The sequence below is a fragment of the Notolabrus celidotus genome, chromosome 3 (assembly GCF_009762535.1).
Source record: "Notolabrus celidotus isolate fNotCel1 chromosome 3, fNotCel1.pri, whole genome shotgun sequence".
Classification (NCBI taxonomy): domain Eukaryota; kingdom Metazoa; phylum Chordata; class Actinopteri; order Labriformes; family Labridae; genus Notolabrus; species Notolabrus celidotus.
In genome coordinates, this window is record NC_048274.1 from 16,322,132 (window position 1) to 16,342,537 (window position 20,406).

Sequence of the window (20,406 nt, forward strand, 5' to 3'; positions counted from 1 at the left end):
TAGTATTTCAGGCAACTTCTGACGATAGGCTTCAAAACACAGCTTCAGAAACAAATGGGTGACATCACAGAGACTACGTCCATGTATTATACAGTCTATGGTGTTACACAAGCAGATGTTGAGTACAGATTTGTATCCCAGAATGCACTGCCATAAATTAGTAATTTAAGTGCCAGCACTTTGTTAAAAGGTGAATGTTTTTAGATCAAGTTGAACTGTTATGATTTAGTCATTTCACTCATTTTCTCACTCACTCCTCTGCATCACTGCAACCAAACTCCACATAATGTGTACACTGAATATATGTTGGACTATGAAATAAAAGCTAAGGTGTTCCGTAATGAAATATCAAAAATACTGTATAAAATAGTGCACAATAGAACTTGCAGAAGTTAATACCCAGCTGTATCTTTTCAGCCTTTTATCCTTTGTTTGGTTTTACAGAGGCGGCGGCTCCTGCAGGAGTTGGGGGACCAGAAGATCCCCTTTCTGGCACCACCAGATCGGGGCTACCAGCAGCTGGTAAGCCAATGCTACACTTCCAAATTATGCTACTAAAGTAGCTGAAGTAAGATTTGTCATGTTTTTGTGTATTTACGATTATACTGTTTTGATAGCAATGTCTTGTGTTTCCCAGTGGGACTCCAGTTACTCTGGCCTGGTTCTGAAGAGATCCTGCTCACTGCCTTTAGAGCTCCATGGTCGGGTGCAGGCAGCTCTCCTCACCCTGAGAAGAAAAGGCTGCCTCTTGCGGGATTTGGTTCGCGTCCGGGACAGAGACGTATTCACAGCCGTGTCTCGGGTCCTGCTGGGTGAACCAGGCCACACCTATCGCTACCTGGACACACGGCTCTTTGCCATCCCCTGGCACAGCGAGGACAAAGATGCCAAAGGACAAAACTGTTGTGACCCTGACTTGAGTGCTGCTTGCAAGGCATTATGGGAGCTAAACACCTTCTTCTGCTCTGATGTGTCTCACGTGAAGGAAGGAGACAGGCTCACACAGTGTGCGAAGGGGGAGGCAGAGGCCAAACAAGGTGAGGAGGGGGACGCAGAGTCTAAACACAGTGAAGACTCCAAGAACAGTGAAGGAGTGGACTCAGAGTCTCGACAAAGTGAGGAGGGGGACACTGAGTCCAAGCACAGTGAGGAGTGGGACATTGAGTCAAAACACAGCGACGAAGGCTGCTCGGGGTCAAAACCTGAAGGGGAATGGGAGACTGGGTCTAAACACAGCAGTGAGGAGGGTGAGTCCTCACAACTCAAACCAGGTGGAATGTGTGTCACATCAGGGACTGACCACAGTGAAGTAAAGTACCCCGGCTGGGCCCCGAGGACCAGAAGCGGCAAAGATACAGAAGCTGTTGCACTAGAGGCCCATGAGAAACCTGTGGCCCAACTCAAGCACAGCTTGTCTGATTACCACATCGAGGACAAAGAGGATCAGGCAGGTGGGCAGGGTTGTTCCCAGCCAAGTCCTCCACAGAAATGCACAGGTCCAGTCAAGTTCAATGTCACCTTACTCAACTACATGGACCCGGCAGCTATGAGCCAGCTCAAAGAGGAGCCTTACTATGGCATGGGGAAAATGGCAGTAGGGTGGCATCACGATGAGAACCTCATCACTCATTCACCAGTGGCTGTTTACAGCTATAGCTGTCGTGATGACAAAGGTAAGTGTTGAAGCTTAAATATCTTAGTTAGCTCATAATTGTGCTAACTGAAAAAAACAGGTTAGATCCATAGATTTAACATGCTTTATTTCAGAGTGATAATGCTCGTCTTTAGCATGTTGTTTCGTGAAATTAAGATTCCTTTTTTACTTTAATATCCAATCAACTTATCTCTATTCCTTTATGGGGGATCAGATGCAGCTAACCTTGTGTATAATGGCCCTAAAGCAGAGCTGTAGCAGCTGTAGACATGGCCTCTGGTGAGGCAACCATCAGATCCATCTCTGTGATAGTGTCAGGGCATTATCAAATGTCATCGGCGGCTCGCTGCTGACAGCCTTATCTGCAACATGCGTCGGGAGATCACAGACATTCGGATCTGAGCTCTTAAAATGCGCTCAATGGCGCGGTCTAACAAACGGGCCTTATCACACACACTGCATCTCATCTAAATCATTTCCCAGAGAAATGATCGATGTGCAATTATCTGATATGGAATAATGAGCCTTGCTTTGATAAGTGTTCCTAGACTGTACTGTATGGATAATACGACGTCTCCTAATTATAATGTGTGCACTCTTTCAAGAGCTGATGGCTCTTGCTGATCGCGTTAACGGAGAATATCAGTGAGAGGAGAACTTTCTTTCTAGAGCAGATGAAAATCAACTGAAGACAGAAAACTATATCCGCAATTTTTTGTTTGTAAACAAGACCTATGCACATTTTATGTCTCTTCCACATTTATACAAATTGTGACAATTATACTGCACAAAGTAAAGCAAAATAGAGAAAAAATAACAATCTGCAGTAATGATCACTGAAGCTCCTCTTTGTGTTCCAACCTCTCTTAAAGACTCAATCTGGGGCCTGGGTTTAGCTTAGCGATGTGCACGCCCCATGTACAGAGGCCTTAGTCTTCAAAGTGGACAGTCCAGGTTCAGGTCTGACTCGTTTTTTAATTTGAATTAAAGCGGAGTATGCAGGTGCAGCAACTTATGGCCCTTTTCCACTACACAGTTCCAGCCCTACTTGACTCCACTGGGCTCGACTCGACTCGACTCGTTTGGATACCTTTTCCACCAGCCCTCGTACTGACTCACGGTGGGCGGGGTCATCATAACACAGCTGCGCGAAACTGCGTTCACGTAATTTTGAACGCGACACGAAAACAACAATCACAAACAATGGAGGACATGGAGGCAATGGTGTCTGGACCTCGTCAACGGACCATGGAGAAACTTTGCGTGCAGACATTGTACAGTACTGATGTCGTTTTTTAAAAGTGGCGGGTTTGATTCCTGTGTTGGGCAGGACTCTTTGGTGACAACATTCTCTTACCAATCAGTGGCCGGCAGTCCAAGCGACGTCACCTTTTAGTATTGGCTCAGCTCGCTTGGAACCAGAGCAGAGCAGGTACGAAAAACTGGTATCTGACACCAGGTACCGTGCCCGTGGAAATGCAACACAAACCGAGTAGAGTCGAGTCAAGTCGAGTAGAGTAGGGCTAAGAGGGGCCGGTGGAAAAGGGCCATGACCGATCATCCTTGCAGCTTCAAAAGCCTGGAAAGAGCAAAGCAGGAGTTCCTGTAGTGGAGTATGATAAATGTGCAACTGTATTTCAGCAAACCTGCAGTACATTTATTCTACTGTTAAATATGGGGACTTTACACAAACTGCAACTTTGTATTCAAATGATCATTTCACACTTTAATGCATGAGCCGACCAAGTTGACATCCCATCACACCTCATATCTCGGCTTTCTTCACTGAGGTTTCTTAACCAGAAACACCTGCTACATGGGTCTGCTCCAACAATTTGTTCTAGGCCATTTCAACTTTGACCCTGTGAACACAGGCTTCAAACACTATGTCATAACACCTTTCCGAGCGTAGCAGCTGTGTCTTTTCTAGTCCAGAATGACCCCACAGCTCCAAGCTTTAAAGAGGAAAGTGTGATCAGAGCCCCATAGAGCTATATTCAGGTGGCTGCCTCTGAAAAGTCCCAGATCTTGACTAATGAAATTGTTACCTCGAGGAATTTTGCACTTCTACGTTAAGTTCAGATTTTTCATTGACCCTGAGAACAAAGAGGCATGTCCCTCAGAGAACAAGGAAACAGCACATTGCATGCATTAGATGCAGAGAGATGCTTTTCATGACACCTGCTGCTTCTTGAGAGCCTCTTTTTCTTTATCTTTGAGCAGCCTCACCTTGTTTTGTTTTTTGCTTCAGTCAGAGAAGTGGTAGGAGTGTTTTTCCCAGCTGCGCTGATCCAAAGGAATCTGCCGCGACCGAGCATTTTCCGGCACGGATGATGATCCTCCACCATTCCTGAGGCCTTGGGGAGTGCTGTCATTAGCCGGCTCTCAGAGCACAATGGCTGGAAATTAAGTTACTATTTATCCGTGCTGAGCAAAGGAAAAGGCAGCTGGGGGGCAGAGAGGCCCAGAAAGACTTTAGTATTGATTTTGCTGAAGGGTGTTGGCCAGCCGCGCCAAATCTTGTTTTCGTCGTGTGCCGTGTAAGAATGGAGGAAGAGGGAAGACCAGTGGAGGTGGATACAGTGAATGAGTTCAGAAACAGGAATATCATAGGATGCCTACTTGCTGATGACACAATCTTACAGACCCATTTATCAACATCAAGGGCTTTCATCCAACTATTTCCTCTTGCACGGCATAATGATATCATAAAGATCCTGTGCTAACAACCACTTTGACCACAGCAACACATCTCTGCTCTGCTGTTAAGTGATTCTTACTTTCTGCAGACAAAGGCTTACATCCTTACATCGTCTGTTTGGGTGCTATGGATTTAATCGCAGCACTCCTTAAGGTTGAAAGTGGCAACCCTTTATTTGATTTATTATTTTGGTTAACTAAATTTGAATTTTTGAGCTATTTAGAACGGCTAACTGAATTAGCATTGTGTTAAAGCTAGGGTTGGTAGTCACGGAAAACTAGCATGAATTTGAATGTAACATGTCCTCAGGACTCCGTCTATACAAGTGTATCTAAATCTGACTACCAACCCCAGCTTTAAATGTTAGAATTAAGTAATAACTGTGAGGAATTTAAGTTTGACATATTCAACTTCATGCTGGGTGCAACTGTGAAACCAAAAGCTTGAATTGTGAATACAAAATGCTAAATGCAAATGTTGCAGTGAGTCGGCCTGTGTTTGACTGACAGGTGAGAGCAGTGAAGGAAGCAGCAGTGAGAAGGCATGCTGGAGGATTGGGCTAAAGGTAGCCTGGGACATCCACACACCTGGCCTGATGCTGCCACTGGAGTCTGGAGACTGCTACTACATGAGAGGTACATCTTCTAAATAAACACACACATGTAAACACGTTGCTTACACAACTGAGGCACATATATCAGCAGGTCTGACTTTGGAGGAAGGAACTGTTACAGTATCCTGTGTTTTAGTGTCCTCCCAAATGACTCACTCCAGCAGTTTCACTCTCACTCTCATGCTCTTTTTATCTTCTTCTCACCCTCTCTGTCATTCCTTAAGGTTCCATGAAATTGTGTGTTTAAGAAAGGTAAAGAAAACCAAATGTTAATTTTAAAGTCCTGTGACCCGGTGCTGATAATGTCTCTGGAGAGGACGCACAGCAGGACACAGGGGTGTAAATCATAGCTTGATGCTTTTGGCTGCAGCAGACACCTCCTCTCTCCTTTTTGGCCCCATGAACCCTCTCTGAGGTTTCTCAGATTATCTGTGAGGACATTCATCCACATCAGAGCTGGAGCTTGGGTTCAGCTGTACTTTTAAAAACTATGGGATGGATGTTTTATTTTTTTAACTTTTTAAAGAGGCGTTCTGTTTGCATAAGAATATAGCCTGAGGAAAGACACAAAACAATCAGTCATCCCTTCCAATGCCTGATGAATTACCTAAAATATCTTTTGAAAAATTAATGAAATATTGATGCAAAAGATAATCAAAAATCATATTAATTCTTATTGATGCAGACTGAACTAAACACAATGTAGATCTAAGATATATCAAGAAAAAAAACACATCTGTTGCCGAAATCATATCAACCCTTGGGGTCAAAAGTTATTTACTCTTAAGACCTTTTATCTAACCTGTGTTTACATTCCTAAGCACATCTTTCTTTTTTTCCATCTTGGCCTGTGGCAGTAGTAGAAAGACATGTGTCTCCTCTGATATTCAGTACATCATGTCCCAAACTGCTTCTTTCCACCTGCCAACTTTTCATTTGCCCACAGCAAAAACTGTCCCACAAACCTTACAAAAGCAAATACATTCATAAATATATTCATGGTGTTTTCAATCATATGTGCTGTCAGTTATTTTTTTTTCTGAGTTTTTTTATGAACCTCTGTCTGTGCACGCTGCGTAAATGTCAAAATCATAACAGCACTGCTGAGATTTACAACAAGTTTTAGTTGAAAGAAAAGGTAAGGTTGTAACTAACATGACATGCAGGTCTCTATGGGATACATCTTTGGAAGAGATTCGCTGTTTTTCAGTGTCTTAGTTATCATGCAGGAAAAAAATAGGGTTTCTGGAGTTGCAGTATTTTCTACACTCTGTACACTCTGCAACTGCAGAAAATTTCAATATAACTGATATTTACCCATAATTTGAAGAACTGTGCAATAGTTTATTTTTCATCTGCACAAGTTCATTCTTAATCTCCACAGGTCAGGCAGGGTGAGGGAACGTACACTATTAGTCAAAAGTTCTGAAACACCTTCTCATTCAAGGGTTTGTTTGTATTTATTCTAATTATTTGAAACACTGTAGATTAATACCAAAGACATCAAAACTATGCAGAACATATATGGAATTATTTAATTAACAAAAAAATGTTAAACAAACCAGAATATGTTTTATATTTTAGATTCTGTAAAGTAGCCCCCTTTTTCCTCCATGACAGCTTTGCACACTCTTGGTATTCTCTCAGTCTGCTTCATGAAGTGGTCTCCTGGAATGGTTTCTAATTAACATGAGCCTTGTCAAGAGTTCATTTGTAGAATAACTTGCCTTCTTAATGTGTTTGAGACCATCAGTTGTGTTGTTCAGATGTAGGGTTAGTACACAATGGATAGCACTATTTGACTACGGTTGTTATCCATATAATGGCAAAACCAGATTATATCATAGTTTAGATGTCTTCAGTATTAATCTACAATGTTGAAAATAATTAAAATAAATAAAAACCATTGAATGAGAAGGTGTGTCCAAACTTTTGACTTGCACATTTTTTATGGTACAAAAGCAACATCTGAATAAAAACTGGTTCACTGTGCTTTCCTTACGCTTGAACATACCACAGGTGCACAAACACATGAGCTGCCCAGATGTTAGATTGATACACTACCTGCTGGCTTCCTGGGTGTACAACATCATATGCTGCATACTAATACTGTATTATAAGCGATTTCATTCAGGAGTAATTAGCACAACTAAAACATGTGAGAGTTGGAATTTTTGCATGCACCAGGAAAATATGTAACCAAAGCTGCTTTACAGCATAGTTTTAACCCCCATAAGCCTAAAATAAGTGGACTGGTCCTATTTTATTGCAGGATAATTATTAGATCATTACTTTAAGTACAAGGGTGTTAGCAGGTTGTCAATTCACTTTTTATGTCATGTGCAAAAAAAGTTATATTCCCTCTGACGCATCCATCTAACTGAATATTTTACTTCTCCATGTGATGCTGAAGTTGTTATAGTGGTTTTCTCATGTGCTCCTAATGATTGTTTGTCTATCTAAATCTTTCTCTTTAAGAATAGAAATAGGGAGATTCAAATGACTTCCTGTGTTTGACTCTTTGAAGCTGCTATGTTTTCATCTGGGAAGCGGCGATGTCTGTACCTAATATTCAGCCTGACAGGGCTTGAAGCCGACCTCCTTTGGCTGGATAAGATTTACAATAGAACAGTCAGTTTCAGGCCAGCCATGATAATAGAGTGATGGGCTGTTGTGCAGACCATTCTAATGGGACTTGACTGTCGCGGATCAGTGGGGATTTATGCTCCACTTGGTGAGTACGCCCTTGAGAGGCCAACTGCTGCACAACGATAGCAGCTCGTACAGTCCTTGGCTGTCTGTCGCTTTGTCGGTCTACCTGAATTAAATACTTGGCACAAAGTGACGAACATATGCACGCACCTATAAATTTGCACAGCTGAAAAGCGCGAGACTACACACACACACACACACACACACACACACACACACACACACACACACACACAAGCAAAGAAAATGCTTATTGGAGTCAGAAAAAGACCCCCAACCTCCTGTTTCAAATACAGAGACAGAGCAGCACCTCTAAACCATGTGTTAGAATATATTGCCCCAGTGTTTTACTGACACACACCGTATGATAGATAGTTTTGCGGTATTAAAAGGAAACTACAATGGTGTCTAACCACAGACACCATAATGTCTTTTCAGCACCATTTGTCGCCGGCTGGCCCTTTTGAACTGCTAATGTCTGAGCTGCTGGAGGCAAATTGAATCACCATCATTTCCACCCAAATGGAATTTCAGTGGTTAAAAAAGAACAATGCAAGTCTTGACACCGGGCCTGTTCAATAATCAGATTTCCAACTCCCAATGCACAGGGGGACTGGAGAAAAGAGTTGACCCAATATATTTAAAAGCCTGCTTCCTGGAAAAGGAGGACAAGTGGCAGCAGGCGCAGGGGTTGAAAGAAAGATAAATATTTATTACAGTTATCGAGTTTGCCTCGACTCCCTCCTGATCCCACTGACGCATCAGACGCGCCAAGAAAAGAGCAGATTGATGGAGATAATTTGTTATTGGATATAAACAGTTTTAAAGACGCAGAGTAATTCTGCCCAGAGACCTAATCCCTCACAATCTCATCAGGGTGAAGAAAACACCGGCAAGTTGTTTTGTTTGTCACCATCTTTTTTTCTCCTCCTACCAAACAATAATATCTTGCTCCCAAAGCATTTGGCTGTTTGACTTTCAAATCAGAGGCATTAGCCAGTGTACTCTTGCTCAAGGCGGGTGTAAATATGCACATGTGCTGTGAATGACAGCTCTGTCATGGCTAAATTAATTATTGGTATGAGGCAAATAATGGCAGAGCTGAGAAACATCTATACACACAAAGAAACACATGGAGGGATACACAGGAAACAGCAGTAAGGCCTCTTTGTAAAGCTTCCGAGATATTGGACAAATGTTTGTTGGTATGGCTCCTCCGTCTTGACAGATTGAGAGCGATCTGGTTTTGTTTGGTAATTAAAATTATAGTACAATGCTGCTCATTCTATTTGATTGGATGCTGGACCAGGCACAATCTGTCTGAGCCTACAAGATGATTTAGTTGTCATGTTGCTTTCATGCCCTGATTTTCATCTGTTTTTCTATTGTAATCAATTATTTTCCTTTTTCTGGTCCATTTATTTTCTTTTATTATAATTCATTATAACCACATCTTTAAGGTCTTAAATCTGGACTATTTTTTTTTTACTCCTTTCCTTTTTTGTGTAGTACATGTTTTTATTATTTCTGACAGTTGGGTACTCTCTTCTTTTCTTGACTGTTCTCTTGATTCTTGTTGATTTTATTTCCTGCATTTTAATTTGTGTTTTTCTTCTCCCATTTTTACCAGATGACCTCAACAGTACCCACCAGCACTGTGTCCTAGCTGGAGAAACTGCTCGCTTCAGCTCCACGCACAGAGTGGCTGAGGTAGGAAGCGAACGGGCCTAATAGACAAATCTAAGTCTCCCAAATTTGTCATGATTCAGCTTTATAGTGTGCCAGCAGTCCTCTTTGGATTGAGTAAAGACTACTTTAATCCACTGATTGCTGTTTTTGCTGTGTTAATTGCAGAAACTTAAAAAGATATCTGTTGCCAAAAAACAAAGATATTTGTATTCACATGGAAAGATTCTGTACCCTTCTATAAGTGAAAAATAATGTCCAAATAATATGCTTTTTATCAACTGATACTTATAACTTGGAAATACAATGAATGAAACATGAAGAGTGTGTCTGTCCTCCACACCTAAATAACTTAAGTTGTGGACTTTTTTTAACTCACAGGTCAAAACTCTTCATGACAGTTATGGGTATATTAATGCCTCTTCCCCCTTCTTACCAGTGCTCTAGTGGGACCCTGACCTACATCCAGTCACAGTGCCAAAAGGCCCTGTCAAACCTGCACACTGACCCAGAGACAGGCTCCCACAGCCTGCTGTCCCTGCAGCCCACAATGCTGCAGCATTGTGAGGAGATTCACAATGAGGTGAGGACATGCTAGTGTGTGTTGATTCTGTATGTGTGTGTTCATGTGTAACCATTAACATTTGTTGTTGTCTGTATAAGTGTTAACTTTTAACTCCCTGAGACCTATTTTTTACCTCATTACCATGTATGCAGTGAATCTGAGCAGGGGTCACATAGTTGGTGTTTGTTTTGGCCTCTTTTGAGTACTGGGTGAGGTTTGCTTCATTTGATAGAAAAAACATGTGCCTATAAAATAAAGCAAGCAGACTGCTGGTGTTTTAAGTTTGAATAGATATATTTGCGATACATATCCTGCTCTTAAAGCTGCTGTTGGTAGGAATGGTGTAAAAAACTGTACTTTTTTTTCTGCTGGGTTTGGAGAAAAGGTCATAATACCAATCGGTACTCATCTTTAAGTGAAGTAGTTTGAGATTATGGCAAAACCTCTGTGTTTTCCAATACCTTTGTATCAAGCAATTGTATTATTCCCCTCGTTCCCGTTATCACAGACCAATCAGCTACTCCCCAACCCTCTGTCCTGATTGGTTGAGTTGAGGCCCCACTACGATGCCCTGATTGGCTGGGAAGCCACTACTTCCTCATAGAACGCGCACAACAATTTTTTGTGGGCGGGGTTACGGGAGTAGAGAGGGGAGGGGTAGTGTTGACATTCAAAATCTCTCAGAACTGATGCTTATATCACAACTACCAACTGCAGCTTTAACTACCATGATCAATCCTTGTCCTTCTGTGATTCAAAGTCAATACAAACAGCTCAAAACTATCCAAAAATCGGACAGGATTTCAACAGCGCAGACATGGAAGATACCAGAAAATGATCACTAAAATCTGAGAATTCATCAGTATAATATTTGAATAATATCTTAAAAAAGAACTTGATTTATTTGAGCAAACTTATGCATTTTTGCCCCTTGACTATCTATATGAACTTGACTCCCCTGGTGCTGGGTTACTCTGATCAATGACTTGTGAGAGGGATAATACATTTCCAAACTAAACTATACTTAATGGTATGTAAAAAATTTTTTTAAAAGGAACCCACCACCAGAAGCTGAAACGTCAGTCCTGGTTTGACATGTCTTTTCCGTTTCATCATCCTAGCCCTTCAGACCACTCTGCCAGTCCTCTGATCGCCGCTTAAACCTCCCAACTGAAGAATGGGAGCTCTCTGGATTTCTTCCTCCTACTTACCTGGTTGTTAAATGCCTCCAGTATGAAACCCAGGTTGTTCTCATTTGTCCTGGTCTGTGATGGATCGTAAGGCAGTAGCCTCTCCATATGTTATCTAAAGATGGAGTCATGCACCGCTCCCCTCCCTAACCCTTCTCTTTTTTTTTTACACACAACAACGAATGATGCTGGCTTGGAGTATTGAGGGATAGAGCGGGGTCAAAAAGAAGAACGTGTGGGGCCGTTTGCCAGCCCCCTGTGCTAGCTTGCCTCGGGCCAGCAGTTAATATAGCACTTCACCTCTCCCCCCTTTACACCCCTGGGCTCCAAGTGCACATCCTAGTCAACGCAAGCACCCAGACCCCGCAGCGGGACGCCATGACAGATGAGCCTGACGTAAGGTTGTTTAAAGGTTGTAGACAATATTAATTATTCAGCGCTGCCAAACAATAGGCCTGTCGGTGTGAGCAGAAGCGCTGGGCTAGTTGAGCTAGCAACATCTGCTATTTCGCCACATAGCACCACAGGATTACTGAGCATAGGCCCCCACCAGGAGATCAAGGCAGGTTAATTTAGGAAAACAGGCTGCTATTTATAAGGGAGTAGGTGTGTGTGTGTGTACAGTATGTATGTGTGAGTGTTAAAGTTCCAGGTTGGAGGAGGGTGCTGCACCCAGAAGGCTCAACCTCACCCTACCTACCTGGCACTCACAATGATCGATGTGGCCATTTGTTTGGACTTGCCCACGAGAGCCGAACAACCACTTAAATGATGTATTGTTGGTCGAGATATTTATGATGGCGGCCCACTTTGGTGCTTGGCGGGTGCATATTGCGCAGGTCGTGTTTGACATGGACGACCGAGGAGCGAACAAGCCTGAGACTTGCAGGCAGCCTGACCTGAGCAGAGCCTTATGGGCCTCTCCGTAAAAAAAAAAAAGGCACCAAAAAGCAAGCTAGCACTGGCTGACTTAGCTGTGGATATTGTGCAATGTGGTGCAAAGGGAGGGTGGGATGGAGGTTGACACTTTGTCAGGAGACGTGGGCGGGTCTGATGATGATGAAGCAGAACGTCTGCCACCTGAGTATGAGTGTTCGGGGATGGGGCGGTATGTCGAGTTGAAGTAGGGGTTGATGGGAGACAGAGACAGAAATAAAGAAAACTGGAGTTCCCACCTGTTTGTTAAGCACGGCCCCTCTCACTGTCTCTTTTTAATCTTACCTCCTGTCTTAGGTTGCGGGGGGGTAGTCTAACATAGTATCACCGTGCGGCCCCCGTGTGCATGTTTGGCTTTGAAATGCTAATCCCAGATGCAAACGTCTTGTCTCATTTAAAGCCACTGTGTCACTTCCCAGGTGGGTGTATGACAGAGTGCCCTGAGGGACCCCCTCTAATGATGCTTAGTCCCCCCACAGTAAATATTGAAGGGAGGGACAAGGTTTTCCCACATGTTCTGGCAGAAAGTAAACTGTGTCGGAGCAGGTGTGTGTGACCTTCCTGTGTCCTTTTCAGGCCAAAATGTCTCCTGAGGCGACCGGGTCTTTGTTGGCTTTGAAACACCTTTCCTGAGGGGCTTATGGTGGCAATATCATTGTAATCTTATAAATCACTTCTCAAAACATACTGGTGAGAAAGAACCTGTGTGGTGTGCAGTCTGTGCAGGTTAGTCGTGTTTTATTTCACAATTTAGCACCCCAACAAATGTCATTGTTTGTATATTTTCATTATCTATTTTAGGAGTTGAGTTTATGAAGATCTTTATCTTTCTCTCTGTGTAAGTTTGATATGAAATTGCTAAAAAAAAACTATTGATCACAGGTTATTAAATGTTATGATGCTGCATGTATCAGAGCTTTGCAAAATCATGACTTGTCCCTATTGCTGTTGCTTTCTGGGGATTGATTAACTGATATTTACTAATACTCATCACGGCAAAATGAAAGAATTACAGATCAGGAAGACAGACCACTTCTGACGTAAAGAAGTGCATGTATGTATTGTATAACCCAGCTCCTGTATGGACATTCTGGCGAGTGTGTGGTGTGTGTAAATGGCATGTCTGCTTGCTCGCACTGAGCTGGGGGGACCAGTTCTCCTCGCTGATCTGTGAGGAGGCCAGGAAAGGTAAACAGAGAATGGCAGAGTGGGATCGATCCCACTCTCATCAGCTCCCACCTCAGGGCCCCGGTCCCGGAAATTGATTGGACCCGCGCAGGGAATGCCGTGAAGGTGTGGAAAAAACACACCTCATTAGATGGGAATAAAGGGGGCTACTGGGCAACTCCAGAGTTGCCATGGTCAACGGCAGGGCGACTAATGTGGGACTAATGTTTAGTTGGTGTGTCCATCACCTGGAGAGATGACAGCGACTGCCGCAGGGGAGCCACTAGCTCCCCTCTCGCTCCCCCACGCCGTCTCAGAGAAAAACTAGCCCTAACAACCACTCTCTCTTTCACACATACTTTCAATCTGTCTGCCTGGATAGGTGGCATTTAGTCCGAGTTCCCCTCTTGGTAACTCTCAGCTGGATAGCCAGACTCCAAATGCCACAAAGCCAGCACTCCTCAGTAGCTTTGGAGGGCCTGCTTTGTGGCGGCCACTGGCCTGCACAGTGGGGAACAGGCGGCCATGTCGGCTCAAAGTGGAGACACAGGTTGGTTTCTTCTCACTAAAGGACAGGCAGACAATCAGAGAGATGGAAGGAAGGACTGACAGAGAGAAAAGGACGTCGGATATCGGCGTTGGCAGCTTTGTTGTGTGTTTGAGCTGTAGTGATCGAAGGGGAGTGGATTTGGAGAGTGTTGAAGGGACCATAAAGGATGACATTTCTTTGAAGGGTGGGTTGTATGGAGTGACTGAGAGGCTGCTGAGCAGTGCCACTGGCTGTGTATTCTCCCTGACATGCCCCAGTCCTTGCATGTCATCCCCGCTGTGATCAGAGCCTTTTGGAAGCAAATGGCAGGATGATTCTGAGCACAGCTTCCACCAGAGGCAGAACTCATTCAAGTTGTTTGTGCAAATAATACTTGCCCATTGTTTTTGCTTGCTTGGGGAAGTGGACGGTAGGTGTCTGCTTCATAATCAGAGCGAGAGCCACTCAAAAAGTAATTCACAGCTCAACCCTTTTGGCTCAAAGTTCAGATTTTTTAATCCGACCATGTTGCAAAATGAGAAAGAATTTATTGGAGATGACATGGTATTTTTGGTTATGACAGTAACACATTTTCTAACTATCTGCCTTGGAAGAAATCCATTGTATTGCACTTACTTGTTCACATGAAAGTCAAATAAGTATTGCTGTAGTGCAACTAGTTCAACCCTGGCTCTTTTCTAACATTGTGAGTCCAATTGGAAAGTTTTGGGAGCTATTTGACCCTCCGGCCAGGTTATGACATAGTGTACTGGCCCTTTAAGGCTGAGGCTGAAGTCACAGGTTCCACAACAAGAATTAAAACATCTCTACATTGCATTCCCTAATATACTTGGAGCAAAGAGTCACGCCACCTGCACTGTGCTTGCTGGCATTCATTGGTGCCAATGCTGGATTCTAAATTTTAATTTTCTTCAGGAAAAAGTTCAAGAGAAGACAGGAGTGTGAATGCCACGCTTTGGCACTGGATGGTAAAAACTAGAGAGTGTGGGTTCACATCCAATCTCTCTTCTTAAGTCACTGACAGCGTTGACTTTTAATACTTAACCAGGACCTCAAAAGCAAATTGTTTCATGGTCCCCCAAATCCTATTAGCCAGTGCAAATGAGTTGTATATGAGCGTTATTGAAGAGACACGGTTGGATGAGAGTGAAAGACTGGTTTACCCCAGAATCTGCATTTATTTAATGAAGAAGGATGCTGAAATAGAAAAATATACATAAGCATCATCATTTTTATAGAAAGGAAATAGTCTGCTTAAACCGTCTAGTGACTGTGTGTGAGTTAGCAGCTCCACAAAGGGTCTCTTGTATACATTTGCTAATGCTCTGTCAGTGGAACAATAAACAAAATAGTTTTCAGAAAAGGAACAATAGCTCTCTCAGTCCCATGTGATGTGTGACTCCTTTGCATTGAACCCTTTTTTTTGTGTCGTACAGTTTCTGCATCAAACTGAATCGTGTGTTCATTGTTTACCGTGGATGAAGCTTTGTAGGATGGTTTGGGGGAGGGCATCTCAAAGCATTTTGCATTTATGTCGGCGGCGATTTGGGGCAATCTTTGACATCCACACTCATTTTGGCAATTGTATGCACAGGCATTAACAAAGCCACTCATGCATCTATAGACACATACACCTAAGAGGGCAAAAACTCTGCCAGAATTACTCGAACAAACGCAAATATGCGCACAGAAAGACACACTTAGAAGAAGATAGGCTACACCTGGCTACATAAAGCATCGTTGCGAGGATTAAATCAGCACTTCAAAAGAGCAGGAAACAAAAACACTCCCAGTGGAGGAGAGAGGAGCGGCTCAGCAGCCGAGACTGTCATCTCCAGACGGAGCGAGGGAGTGGGAAAGGAGGGGAAGGAGGGAGGAGAATGAGAAGAGGAGAAAGAGGGTGGAGTTTTCAGGTGCGCTGTCTGGAAGGTGTGTGTGTGTGTGTGTGTGTGTGTGTGTTAGGAGGCACTTGCAGGAAAGTGTAAATTCAGTGTGTCTGTTTCTTCAGATGATGCTTTTAAGTAATGTTATTGCACACACAGAGATGACCAATGTTTTTTTCATTTGCTTCCAGGCTGTTTTTTATACTAATGTAATTTACATTGTTTTTTATTAAGGTGTCATACCTTTTAGAGACCTCATGGAAAATGACTGAATGTGCTCCGAAATAATTTTAACCCCTAAAGAATTGACTACTCAAAACAACAAATATATTTCAGACTGGAGTTGAAACTTTCTCTACTCCTGAAGCCATAAATATTTTAATGTTTACACTAAAAATCTGACCTTACAATATGTTTCAAATAGCTTTTATTAAATGTATTAAATTGATCACAGCTCAAATATAAGAATTAAATTCACCATGACAAAAAAAGGCTAACTATATATTTTTTATACAGTGAACACATACATTTATTACTTTAAAAGATAGATGTTCATTTAAAACTTTCATATTCTTAATTCATTCAAAAATAAAACTTATATTTTTAGAGAACAAGATAAGGATGATGTGCTTTTTTGTTTTTGTTTTTACAGTTTTACTGAATTATTTTACAATTTAAAGACCCTTTGGGAATAAAACAGTCAAATGAGATTAAGAAGCATTACTTTTGCATTAAGTCTGACTTCAGTCTCACATATTTCTTCTGATTTTATAATCTACAATAATTTAAAAAAGTTTTCCTCTACATGAAAATAAATATTCTAATGTCATTTTTTTTTCTTTTTACAGTGGAGCATGAAAAGTCATTTACATATGTCACTTTTCTTTTTTAAGATTTCATTAATGTATGTTAGACTTTTCTGTCTGAACACGCTTTCTTCTCCTTCATGCACGTGCTTGTGTATTTTGTGTCTTGCAGGTGGAGTTCGAGTGGCTGCGGCAGTACTGGTTCCAGGGCCAGCGCTACGCCCGCTTCTGCAGCTGGTGGACCAGACCGATGGAGCAGCTGGAGAAAGACTGGAAGCTCATGGAGACGGTGGTAAGGCCGCGAACACATAGCTGCTTCACGTGGGCTGCATCACTGTAGTTTACTGAAGTCAGAGTCACTCACTGAAGGTTTCACTTTAACTTTGCTTGAGTATGACCTTACTTTCCCTTTCGTGGTTAAAATAATATTTATAGGATTTTTTTATTCTACTTTGCAAGTTTTTTTTCTTAAATTGGAAACTTATTTTTTCCTTTTGAATTTTTTTTTAAAGCTGGAATAGCAGTTGAATAAAATAGTCAAAAACAAAAACTATATTTGAAATATAATGGGTTTTTTTTTACCATACAAAACCTGTTAATACAGAAATACTACAGTTTTTAACCCTGATTTAAAACATGTTGACCTACATCTCAGACTTGTTATTTAGAATATCAGTGATTGTAGAATTACCAAGTTAATACTCTTGTGTTTTAGATGTTATAAACAATTAATAAAAGTAATAATAAAAAATCAAATTACATTTTTTGATGCTGTTCCCCCTTCGTATGAGCAGTGGCATGACTGTCAGAGTTTCTCTTTTATTTAATGAGAGTTTCACCTTTCTCAGTTGTCAACATGCCTTTGCTTGCGCTCCTTACACAAACTACATAAGTGATCTGCTGTCCAATAATGCTCCTCACAAGAGAGGGTGTGTTTAAAATTACATGATGGATTGTCTAACTTCTCACCAGGGTACATTATTAAGGATGTGTCATGTGTTTAATTGCTGCCTCACACAAGTTTTATTGGAGAGGAACGTGGGCACGTAGCTATTAGTTAGAAACCACTGTAAAGGAGTCGCACTTAGTAATGTCAGACTCATAATTAAGTCACCTTAGTCACAGCCCTGTACTGTACATATGTGCAGCAGACACACACACACACCCACGCACACAAATACACACACACGAGCCAGTGGAGATTCACAGCTCACCAACACACTCAGATACAAGTACATGCTTGGTCTCGCTTTCTCTCCTTCCCCACGCATCCCTCTTTTATAGCTTGATTTCAAAGAGTGTGTGTGTTCATGTATGAACATATGTGTGTGTGTGTGTGTGTGTGTGTGTGTGTGTGTGTGTGTGTGTGTGTGTGTGTGTGTGTGTGTGTGTGTGTGTGCGTGTGTGTGTTTAGCACTCAGACACCAGAAGCAGCAGGGGGCACTCTTGTATCACTGTAGCAGCAGCAGAGGGAGCGAAAGAGCTATGCTCCTATTTTCCTCTCTGCTCCCTCCCGCTCTCTCTCTCTCTCGCTCTCTCTCTCTCTCTCTCTCTCTCTCTCTCTCTCTCTCTCCCTCTCCCTCTCTCTTCCTCTCTCTCCCTGTGTCTCTTTATGTCTCTCGCCCTCTCCTGCTGTCTCTGGGAGCTCTCTGTCTCTGTCAGTGTTGAGCGCTGAGCAGTAATCACATCTAATGCTCAGGCGGGGATAAAGACAGGGGCTGAAGGAGAACAGTACTGCTGCTGCTGCCGCTGCTCGGCTCTATTCATAGTCTCTCTCTCTCTCTCTTGCTCTCGCTCTCTTAGTGGAGCAGCCTGGCAGAGGTTGGGTGGTGGTGGTGATGGTGCTGGGGGCGTTTGGAGACAGGGGCTAAACTCATCTAGAGCTCGACCTCCGGGCCAAGATGAAGTGTGTGATTTGGACCTGTATTTAGAAAAGGGCATCAGTGAAATGTGAGGTCTTTCTCTCTCTCTCTCTCTCTCTCTCTCTCTCTCTCTCTCTCTCTCTCTCTCTCTCTCTCTCTCTCTCTCTCTCTCTCTCTCTCTCTCTCTCTCTCTCTCTCTCTCTCTCTCTCTCTCTGCTGCTGTGTCTCTGTATCACTTTAATGGGCGAGCAAACCATATAACTGTGTGTGTGTGTGTGTGTGTGTTTGCATGTGTGTCACACGTGAATTTCTGTCATGCAGTAAAAAATGTTGCCTCAAACTTTTAGAGAACTAAACAAAGAAAATGCGCGCAAACTTTTCTAAAACATAATTCATGTCAAATATTTTAAAATATGTATACATTAATATATTTTCTGGAATTAAAAAAATATGTTCTTTTTTTTTTTTCAAATTCTTGTGATGTTTTTTTTGTTCAAATATTTTTTAAAGTTTAAATTTACTGTCTTAATTTTATCAAGTCACACACCAGCAAAGTATTCCTTCTGTGGAAATTCAGAGCGAGCCATTGCAAAATAACACACAGCTGAATGCATAAATGTAATCACTCAGTATTGTGATGAAAGACAACATTATTGCTCTCGCAAGCAATATTTACATACATGCATCGACCTCTGATGAAAAGCACTTTACAGATGTGGCTTATGGATTTTTTCCTTTTGGAGCGTTGGATAGCTGTGGCTTTCCTGCAGTTAGATTAAAACACATTTCTCTAAATTACTTTGAGTTATTTAAATTATGTGGCCTCCCCCTGCATTCCTTTATTGCATATATTTTACATTTTGAAGCTGGCAATTGACAATATAGTGTAGAAATTCGAATGACCTACTGTGTGCAGATGCAGTTTGCCATTTATTTATTTAGATATTTTTTGTTTTCGCCTGCAGAGTGTATTTTAATACAGCCTTATTTTTGTCAGATTTGATATTGGCGCGGGTATTTTAAAATAACAAATATACGGCTCTTTAAATAGGCTTTATAAATTGACACTGTGTTTTATACACTGCGCTGTAGCAATAAAACAGCCTATTGTTTTATCCTGCTAAAATAGCAATACAAACAGGCAGCCTTCCTCCCTTTATTGTCATATTTAGCACACAGTGTTGTGGGATGCGCTGGGCTGTGTACGCGTTTGTTAGTCCGTATGAAGAATATTGCAATATGGGGGGGACTTGCTCCTGTTTATGGATACTGTCTCTCCCTGGGGCTCCCTCTCTGCTCCTCAGCCCCGTTGTCATGCAAATGCTCATCCTTCCATTTGAATGACATTCTGATAAAATACATAAATAAATAAATAAAGGAGCAACACAAAACAAGTCCACTTGCATGCTCGCCTCTTTGTGGCACCTCATGAATTCTTGTGGTTTCTTGATAGAAACAAAGAGACGTGCTGCTGAATAAACTTCCAAGCACAGGTATGCTTATTTCAATGTACAGCCGAAAGTATAATCTGTGTATGAATGTGTGAGTGTGAGGGTATATATGAGGTAAAGGTTATTTCGAGGGGGGTGAAAAGAGGACATTAAAGGTTTTTACATTCCCTTGTGATTCAGGGTGCTAAAGTCCGTTTAGACCTGCCTCACTCGCAGCTTTTTTGTTCCCTCAGGACTCTGCTATCGTGGCTATCATACAATAGTGACATTTCCTTAAACTAGCAATAATGAATAGCTTCTGTGTGACTGACAATAGACAGAGAGTCTTGGCTTTATGCAGAATATTTTAAATACCGGTGTGGTATTTTTTTTATCTTTCCTCTTGTCTCTGTGGGGGAGAGGCGACGAGCCCATGAGCACATTTCTCCTTTTTTTTCTCCTGTCCTGTGTGTGTGTGTGTGTGTGTGTGTGTGTGTGTGTGTGTGTGTGTGTGTGTGTGTGTGTGTGTGTGTGTGTGTGTGTGTGTGTGTGTGTGTGTGTGTGTGTGTGTGTGTGTGTGTGTGTGAGCCATTGATGTTAATGTATGCACTTGGCATGACTTTAATTGATTTAGCAGCTCTGCTTGCACAG

General features: G+C 42.2%; 1 protein-coding gene across 2 annotated transcripts in view; it reads left to right on the top strand.

Annotated features, from left to right (window-relative positions):
* fto (FTO alpha-ketoglutarate dependent dioxygenase) overlaps positions 1-20,406 on the top strand; it is a 136,848-nt gene that overhangs the window by 30,562 nt on the left and 85,880 nt on the right. For both annotated transcript variants that reach the window (XM_034680706.1, XM_034680705.1), the window contains exons 2-7: positions 445-522; positions 638-1,673; positions 4,865-4,990; positions 9,311-9,390; positions 9,806-9,949; positions 16,636-16,755. In XM_034680706.1, the coding sequence (XP_034536597.1) occupies positions 445-522; positions 638-1,673; positions 4,865-4,990; positions 9,311-9,390; positions 9,806-9,949; positions 16,636-16,755 (1,584 nt within the window). The remainder of the gene's footprint in view (positions 1-444; positions 523-637; positions 1,674-4,864; positions 4,991-9,310; positions 9,391-9,805; positions 9,950-16,635; positions 16,756-20,406) is intronic.